Genomic DNA, 10401 nt, shown 5'->3' with positions numbered 1-10401 from the left:
TTCGAGATATTTGAAGTTAAATATGAAACGGCACAGTTATTTTGATTAATTTATGATATGATTCATATGATTAAAATTTAAACATTATTTGTACCCAGTACTTTAAAACTATTTGGCGTATTCTTGTCATACTTGGCAGAAAGTGTAGGTACTGTGCACCCTACTAAATTAAGATAAACAAACGTTTCTAGCTGCTACCAGAGGCGTACGACAGGGGATAGTTAATGGTTGACTCTTCCCAAATTCTACGCCACAGACGAAATTGCTATTTTAGTGTAATTTTTTGATTTTGCAATACTTTTTATGTAAATAATATACTCTTCATTCGTAACGATAAAGTGATTAGTTTTCGATATATTTGAAAATAAAAATGAAGTGACACAATACATTAATCAAAATAACCGTGTCGTTTCATTTTTAACTTCAAATATCTCGAAAACTAATGACTTTATCGTTAGGAATGAAGAGTATAATATTTTTATAGAAAGTATTGGAGAATCCAAAAATTGAACTAAAATAGCAATTTCGCCAGTGGCGTGGAATTGGGAAAGGGTCAGCCATACACTTTCCCCCGTCGTACGCCTCTGGTAATAGCCACAAACGTTTGTTTGACACAATTTAGTAGTTTGTACAGTACCTATACTTTCTGCGAAGTATGAAAAGGATATGTCGGATAGTTTTAAAATGATGAGCAAAAATAATTTTTAATATTTTAGATAAAACACCCTGTAACTCAGTAAGAAACCACATTTTATGTAAGTGTTTTAGGTTAAATTTTCGTATTTTGTGCTAATGTTTCTCCAGTTACTATATGGACAATTATTAATGAAACACCCTGTATATAGATTGACAGCAACTAGATATCAGAGTAAGCAAAATATATCATAAATGGAATTGAGTACTAAATATTGATTACCCAATAGGGTGTTAGAAAATAACAGTGCAATATGTCTCTGGAACTATTTTTTTTCACGTGTTTTCCAATTTATAAAATAGTTTGTCAAATAGTGCAAACCACATTTAACAAGAAAAACAGAATTTATTTTCCCGATTTTAATAAATTTATTTCTTGTTTCAGACGTGCCATCTTGAGCAACCCAGACCTTCTCTCAAAAACACCCTGGGTCCGTCTTCTAGAAAACGACTTTTGGGGAACTCCACTCAGCGACAGCGGTTCTCATGGATCATACCGCCCACTGTGCGTGCTGACGTTCCGTCTAAACTACCTTCTGGGAGGTTTCCAGCCATGGGGCTACCACCTAGTCAACGTGCTCCTGCATTGCCTGGCCACGGTTCTCCTCATCCGAGTGGCCAGACTCATTCTACCAAAAGCGAAATCATCAGTTGGCTCGATGGTAACAGGCCTGGTATTTGCTACTCATCCCATTCATACCGAAGCTGTGGCAGGAGTAGTAGGTCGAGCGGATTTAGCAGCCTGCAACTTTTATTTTTTATCTTTACTGGCCTACGTTGCACATGTTAGATGTAGAGAAACACAGTACTGTCACCGATTCTGCAAGAAAAGTTCTGTGATAAAGTCAGATTCGAAGCAGTATCAAAAGATTGTATACGCGTTACATAAAAGTGTAACCAGCTGCAACTGGCCTAAAAGACAGTTGAGAGATTTAGAAAATACTGAACTCTCTTCTGTTAGTGTTGTTATGAAGAAACGGGATAATGTCCGTTCGTGTTGTTGGAAGAATAATTTAAAACTGTGGATTTATTTGGTGCTGTGTTTGCTTTTGGCCATCGCTGCTATGTTGAGTAAGGAGACTGGAATAACCGTACTGGGAATTTGTTTTGTATATGATTTGGTGTACTGCATACCTAGCAGCAAGGTAAGATTTTTAAATATTTTATGGTTAAGACTAATATAACTAATTATGTAAATAATTCTGGCTCTACCATATAGGATATAGTGATTCCGTTCAATAGATATCTGTTGGTGTGTGTTGGTTTCCTATACACTTGGGTCTCATATTCCGTATCCTTCTTTGAGACTAAAACATAGAGGAAATGCAGGATGTTGTTAAATTCCTTTTCCATTGTAAATTTTATTGTCTATTCGTGATCGTTTATAATATTTAGGAATGTGTCCAACAATTCTGATCTATGAAGCCATATTGTGAACACATCATCTACATCTCCACCACGCTGTGAGTTTTAAATTTTGTTTAGAAATGGTATTAGTTTAGAAATCGTATATAAATATATTAGCCAATAATGGAAATAGAGGAGAGCCCATTGCTAAACCAATTTCTTTTATAGAATTCATTATGTATATTATTATTTAAATAGTAGTTATTACGTCAATATTTATATTCAACGCAACAAAGTACTCAACTTCAAGACGGTATCACAAAATTTTTATTAAAGTTTTAAATATTAAAAATATTGGACGCGTTTTGGCTCAACAGGAGTCATCTTGAGTAAAATACAAGAGAAACCAAAGAACTGCATTAACAAATTGCACGTACACAAATATTTAAAAAAATTACGTTTTGTAACGATTTACATTGTTTTGATAAAAATATGGTTCTTTGGCGTGGAAGATATCCAGACATGTGTTCATCGGGAGGAACCATCTTGCGAACCAAAGCGAACCTTGCGAACCTCTAGGTTCGCAAGATGGTTCCTCCCGATGAATACCTTACTTTTGATGTCTTCTATACGAAAGAACCACCTTTTATCAAAAACATAATGTAAATCGTTACAAACCGTGATTTATTAAAATGTTTGTGTACGTGCAATCTGTTAATCGAACCTAATCGATTTTTCCTCTTTCTTGTTGGGTCAGTTCTTTGGTTTCCTGTATTTTACTGATGATGGCTCGTGTTGAGCCGAAACGCGTCCAATGTTTTAATTATTTAACATTTTATTAAAAATTTTGTGGTAGTTTCTTGGAGTTAAATACTTTGTTATTTCTAGACCACACTTGTGAACTATGGATACTTCCTTTCAGAGTATTTTCAACATGTTTCTTTTAACTGACTACTTTACTTTTTATTAATACTATACTTTTAACACAATTTTCAACACTGTTTTAATACGTTGATGGGTGCAATATTTGTTCCGGCCTAGTTGGATGCAATGAGCCAAACAGGCGGCTTTTGAATTACTTTTTTTCATAATCGTGGAATTTTTAGTCGCACAAAAAACAAATATCTATTATGAAAAGTTTATAGTTTTAAAAGCTCCTAATGTACAACAATACAGCAACTATAATATACTTATTATACTGCATTGTTCTTATTTCAATGAAATAAACTTAATTGATTTTACATTTATGCTATTTTATGCTATAAATATTGTTTTTAGTTAACTTAATCGTGGCATATACTATTACTTTTTTCTTTTGTTTGTATTTAACAGCAAGATTAAAATGTGCCAAATACAAAAATAATTCTGTAGACCTTATTGAGTTTTAGCCCATTTGTTAAATGATATATCAGTAAGTAAATAAGTTCTCCGAGAATTTTATGGTCAATAACGGTCTAAGACCAGGATGCAGTCTATCTCTAACACTCTTCAAAATCTTCCTGAATAAGGAATTGATGAAATGGTGACCATGCTCTGGAATGAGTATACCATTAAACGACGACACAACCCTATATACCCTTCATTTCGCGAATGATCAAGTAGTCATCGCAAGTGGATCTGCAATTTTTGACAAAGCGATTAATAGAAGAATACGTTTGTGCACACTGTGAAAATCAAAAACTAATTCACCTAATTTTGCATGGGAAAATAGAAGGAAAAATATTTTAGGCATTTCTTCTTGTGGTGCCATATCAGAATTACCCGACGTTGGCGATCACGCTTGCGAAGGTTTCTCAATCTTCTGCAATATGGAATAATTCGACACCCCCATCGAACAAGGTTGTAACTCATTTTTGTCGATTTTACAGGAGAGGCCAAAAACGAAAACATGAATTTTTAAAAATTTGTAGCGAAATGATTAGACTCTTTTACACTAATGTGATATGATATTTATAACATAATAAGGGATTACTGTGAGATGTATGTTTTGTAATTTTATTAAATATTGAAAATCTTGAGTTTGGTTAAGATACAACCTTGAGATTAAACATGAGTATTTGTAGAAAAAGGGTTTAATTCGCCTAACAACCATTTTACACTCTCCTTGTTAATTATTTTTCCTGTTTTACTATTAAGAAATTGTATGTTTTGAGTTATTTGCAATATAGCTAGCAGAAAATTAGTTTTTATGGTATATTTAAACAAAATATCAACTCACAAATTTCTCAATTTTAATTGGAGATTATAAATTTTACAATAACAATAATATTGTATCATTATGAAAAAAAAAACATGGTATAAAATATCACAAATTTTTCGCATTCTTAGTGCGTATCTGTAAATATTTAATTTTAGACCATTTTACTCTATTACTTTACTCTTTTACTCTTAATATCTACCTCAAAATTAACAGGTGTGTCCTTAAATAGGTTAAAATTTAGAATTTCCTTTTGATTTAATTCAGTTACGGATTAACCCTTAAACGCCTAACCTTTTTTAGGTTCCATGTATGCCCAAGGGTGGGTAAAAAATGTCCACCTCGAAAATAGTTAATATATTTATTGAGAGATGTTGTAAATTTATTAAACTTAAGAATCTTTTGCTTAATAAACACATCACCTTCTAAAATATTAATATAAACAATTTACAAACCTTACAACAAAATTACAATGTACATCAAAATTAATATACCAGTAAAAGCCAGTAATTCAGATTTGTCCATTTTCTCCACATTCTTCCTTTCAGCCTCCTCATTGGCGGATAATTATGTCGATTATATAATTATACGTCGATAATTATATGGATTATGTTGCTACCAACGAGAAATAATATAGAAACCTTTAGTAGCAAGTTCTACCAAGGGTATACTTTTTGTGCCCACCCATATTTAACTCAAGGTATTACTTTTATTTTCAAAAATATCGGCAGAATCAAATTAACATTCGATAAAGTCTTTTTAACAATAAATAATTTTTGAAAATTTTTTAAACACGTAATAAATATGTTACAAGGGAATACGCATTAGGTGAACATATTTTACCCACCCTTGGGCGTTTAAGGGTAAAGGCTTGCCTGATGCTTTGGCACATCGTATCGTGGATCCATTTTTCTATAGGGGCATGCATTGAATCACCCTCGTTTTGTGAATGTGCTGTTTCAAAAAATACATGTGTAATGTTAATATTAAACTTCTTCACTACATAGAAGTACGTAGCAAAATCTATTCTATAAGTATTTATTTTGTCCACTGCAACTATCAAAAAGGAAAAAACTCCGTAAATCCTTTTTTGTTTTCACTTAGATAAATTGACTTATGAGATGCACCATATGTTTGATTATTTATAAATTAAACATACGTGCAACAAAGTTGTAACTTATTTAAAAACCTTGTTACTCGTCAAGTATAAAGAAAGTAAATATTTAACATAGGAAGTATCCAGTGTTGCTACCTTTTTCACGCTAAAATGGCACACGTATGTTAAAATACAACTTTTTTCAATGGATTATTAGCCAAACTATTGAGAATTAGACTCTGTTATTTATATTGATGTGTGAGCAATTTTTTGCTGAATTCTTCTGTGTTGAAATCTGTAAATAGATCCAACTTGAGTTACAACCTTGTTCGATTGGTGTGTCGAATTGTCCTGCATTCGATATCTGAGTCCTTTCACGGATGTTTTTCCAAGAAACTTGTTTTCTTCGTACACTTCTACCATCCTCTATTTGGCCTTTAAGCATCAGTTGTACTATTTTATATCGATTTCCCCTCAGTATTTGTCCAAGATAAGACATTTTCCTGTGTTTAACAGTTTTTAGCAGTTCTGTGTCTTTATTGGCCCTCCTTAGTACTTCTTCATTAGTTTTTCTTGCTGTCCAATGTCACTTCAGCATCCGTATATGAATTTACAATTCCAATGCTTCAGATCTGTTCATGATCGATACTTTTAGCGTCCACAATTCTGTACCAAACAAAAATACAAATCAAACGTATCACTTAACCATTCTCTGTCGTAGTTCTAAACTGAGACGATTATTGCAATCTCTGCACCTGGATGTGGATCGCGACTGAAAACTAAAAATTTGGTTTTGTTTGAATTTATTTTATTGCTCATATCCTCTCCTACCTCGTGAATACGGTCAAACAGAATTTGGAGGCCTTCAATATTATCTGACAGAATTACTGTATCGTCTGCGTATCTAATCACATTAATTAAGTAGTGTCTCCAGAGCCTTTTTAAATAACGTCCGAGTAAACATTGAACAATGTTGGTGACAAAATGCAACCTTGTCTGACTCCTCGTTTTATGGAGATTTCATCTGTGTACTTATCTCCAATTTTTACGATAGCAGTTTGATTCCAGTACAAATTTTTAATAACACGAATATACTTGTTATCTCTTCTTTTACTATTCAGTAGGGTGGAACGAAAAATTCGAAGTCACTTTTTTATGGGGCTAGTGCGAAAAAGTTGCGTTTTGATGTAGAATAAAACTGTAAGAAATCTTTTTTGTATTGGACCCTACCTTCAGGTTTCATATTAAATTGAAATCTTTGAAATGGTAGTCTGATTTTGTGCTAAAAACGGCATAATATTTCTAGACTGCAACCTTGAAAGAATAAAGTCTTCTGGTCTACAATCAGCAGCTGATGCTTTACTTACTAACTTAACAGTTCTTTCCAGTGATTGGGTATGATAAGGGCAGTTTAAGACTTCTATATTGTTGTGATTCCCAGAATCAATTATATCCCTTACCTCTTGATTGGAAATATGTTTTAGCAAAGGAGGAGCCGTAACACTGCATTCAGAAATAGAAATTTAGTCAATATAATCTGCAGCACTGAAATTTAATGGTGGTGTTTTGAATCTTCGGATCTTTTTTTCTTTCTGACTTTCTCTAGCTTTCAGCACTCTGCGTGGTCCTAGGTCCCGTATATGTTTTTGTTCATCTTTCATCATACTGAGTATGTAATAAATTTACGGGATGGGCAAAATAAGCGTTTTCTATTCCAGCTAGGAAACAGTTTTATATAAAACCAAACTGGTGCATACATTTTTTGTATGAAACTTACTAACATAATTAATTGAGGGCTGGGACATTCAGTTGCAACATATGATCGAAGCAATCGATTAGCAACTGTCAGCCACCTTGCGTGTGATATTTTCCCAGGTTTTTTAAGGCTCAAATCATTACGACATTTTCCCGCAGCAACTGCTTGACTTATTTGGTACAAGTACTTCTGATTTGTACTAAGGTCTGTTTCTAATAATATTAGTAGGTTGTTTTCTATTGCGCCGAAATCGACGACAGCCTTCTCTGTTGCGTTTATCTAACTGTTGTATTAAATGAGGTAGAGGTAGTTAATTGCAATGCAATAAGCATACTAGCCATTGAACTGAGGTGCCGCAGTATTCTTCCAGTTTCCTTGTAATGCCTACTTGAGGGCTGGTGTTCACTACCATACCGTCGCATCCAACTGCGCTTAAATTTGATATATCAATATTATTTTTCAGGATAAATGTCTTTATGCTACTCGCGACGTTTGCTGCCGATCCTGATAAAGGAAATGCGTTTCCTACATATCGAGAACCTGGTTCTTCAATAATTGTTACATATTATTCTGTAACTACTTTTCGATAAAACTTATTACCTTTTTTTGTTGCAAGACAGTCTTGTCTTTATGGCCATCAAAAAATATACTTCTGATTGACAGTCCTTCCTTCCGCTTTTGGAGATAACGTCTATGAGATGCACGCTGTTGCCTTATTTTCATCCTATCGATTACTTTCTATTTATCAGTCACTATTATAACTTACCATATCTTTTAAGACCGCTGATGCTATAATTGCAGCAGAACCATCGGAGATACCTTTTCTGTCGCACGCCGAAGCTAAACTTGGCAAACAAATCAGCATTTGTGACGTAGATGGTTGGACTGTAAAATTATTGACAAAGTAGTAACGAATTCTTCTTCATGATCATCTGCATCAGAAGAATTTGAGTCAGACAAGCTGCTACTTATGAAACGATTAGAGGAATTAACGGTAGATTCTTTAAGGACAATTTCTTCAGTATTATATTTTTGAGAACTTGCCTTTGCCTTCATGGTTATTTCCATTTTCTTCCTTATTGCAGCAGATGCTGCAATATCCTGTGGTTTACTTGACGTTAAACTTTGAATAATTTGATATAGTAGCGTCGTTTGGAACAGGTACTTCATACTACATCAAGCTTCAATGATATTATGGAACCTGCAAACATCGCTTAATTTCAAAATGAGTTTAAATAAGATGCTTTTCAATCCTAAAGACGACTTTTGATAACAGCTATATCGATTTTTTCGACAAAAATATTTTTGAAGTTATACTTCTTTACGCGCGATATGAGGGTGAATTTTTATATGTTAAAACCTACGATACCGGCGCATGCGCATTATAACTTTGTTCTGATTGGATGTTCAAATGACATGTCAAAAATTATCCAATATGTCAGTTGTAGCGGAGCTGTGGTTTGGACGGTTGACGGTTTGGTTATGTATGGTTGTTGCGTTTTAAAATTTGTGGGAAGAGAAACAACAAAGGTTAGTTAATAGTTATACTGCCTTTTTAAATATTTTTCATATTATATTTTTGAAGTTATACTTCCAAATGTTTTAATTTATGTATGTATCAGTCCAGAAAAGGTTTGGAAAGAATATATTAGTGTTTTTAAATATATTTTTCTACAAACGTGTTAAACATGCAATTTTTAGGACTCCATAGGAGCGTTGAAAATGCTACTTTAAATCACTATTGCTTTAAAATTTTTAAGGCACAATTTAAAAGTTAATTGTCAAATTGTGAAACGTCAAAATATTTATATTTCATTTATTAACATTAATATTAATAATACAACTAGTGCAATTTCAAAAAGGTGGTTTAAAAGGTTTTTTTTTTATTATAATTTTGTGTCTTGGGATTTGTCTTCCTTGGGCGTAAAATAATAAAATATCTATTTTTATATTTCACTTGTCACCGTGATGTATAATTATGTATATCTGAAAGGTAAGTAGCATGCGGCTTGATGGCCTTGTTGGTAGAGCATTGGACCAGAGATCAAAAAATCGCGAGATTGCGGGTTCAAATCCCGGACGATTCATATTTTTTTCTTTTTTTTTAATATTTGGCATTGTTAAGTTTTGGTTCATTTTTGGTAATTATTGTTAATTTTTTGTATTGTAACTGTTAAGTAGGTATATTTATTTCGTTGAAATTATATTATAAAGTATAACTTCTTACGTGCGTACAAAGTACACACACATTCTTTTTTTTTTTTGTGTTTTGTTTTTTCAAATCCGATATGGAACCTCACGATTTCTTTTTCTTTCAAAATGCTCTCGCACCGATTGTTTTCATCACCTGACACAACTTTTAAACGATAGTCACAAGAATTTTTACTTTCCTTTATTTTTTTTTATCTCTTTCGTTCCACCGTACTATTCAGTATCTGCATAAATTTTACACGATTTACTTTACCGGTTGCCTTTTAGAAGTACACGAAGCATGCAAATACATCTTTTCTTTTCACGGCATTTTTGTAATAGGATGTTTAGCGCAAAAAGTGCCTCCCTGGTTCCCACAGCACTTCTAAAACCAAATTGGGTATCTTCGAGATCTTCCTCATATTCCCGTCTAATTCTGTCTTAATAGTGTGGCTCATTCGGCGAATGAATCGATATTCTGAGCTTTTTCTCGAATTGTGTTTTTTAGGTATTGCGACAAAGATGGATTTGAGCAATCTGTGGGAATCACTCCGGTGTTAAATATTGCATTAAAACTTAGGCATACTTTCAACGAAAAACACATGCATAGAGTCAAAGAGGACGGAATATAAAAATACAGGTTTTTCCCGCTTAAAAAGACATCGTACAATACCAACAAAAAGAGTAACATTTTTTCCGCAGTTTTTAAAAAAGTGAAGTTATCTATCCAGTTTCATATAAAGTAGTTTATTCACTGAGGAGCGAAGTTTTAATTTATATTCAGTATCTGAATAAATATCTACTGAGTGTAATGAACCAAAGAGGCGCAAATTGGATCGGGTAAAGGATTAACGAATATAGCAGACGGGCAAATATATTTTCTTTAATCAAAATTTACATTTTCCGCCTGGCTAACAGAGTGCATATGAGTGTAATAATTATAAATTCAAATTCCTACTCTATTTTTAGTTCGTTTTTGTAAATAACATAGCCGTAATTTAAAATATTATAACGAGGTAATTTATTTGCGCTGGATAAAGCAATCTGGAATCTATTAATTAATATTAATGACTAAATGAAGAAATTGTACATACCGTAGATTAATCGATGTAAGAGACGATT

At 33.0% G+C, this 10401-nt stretch overlaps 1 protein-coding gene across 1 annotated transcript in view; it reads left to right on the top strand.

Annotated features, from left to right (window-relative positions):
* Positions 1-947: 947 nt before the first annotated feature.
* Positions 948-10401, top strand: part of LOC126885567 (protein O-mannosyl-transferase TMTC1-like) — a 229139-nt gene continuing 219685 nt past the window's right edge. The window contains exons 1-2 of the mRNA XM_050652155.1: positions 948-973; positions 1079-1838. Coding sequence (XP_050508112.1) covers positions 948-973; positions 1079-1838 — 786 coding nt within the window. The remainder of the gene's footprint in view (positions 974-1078; positions 1839-10401) is intronic.

Source organism: Diabrotica virgifera, chromosome 5, assembly GCF_917563875.1.
Source record: "Diabrotica virgifera virgifera chromosome 5, PGI_DIABVI_V3a".
NCBI classification, from domain to species: Eukaryota; Metazoa; Arthropoda; class Insecta; order Coleoptera; family Chrysomelidae; genus Diabrotica; species Diabrotica virgifera.
The sequence above is the reverse complement of the archived record's forward strand: the minus strand, read 5'-3'. Positions and strand labels throughout refer to the sequence as shown.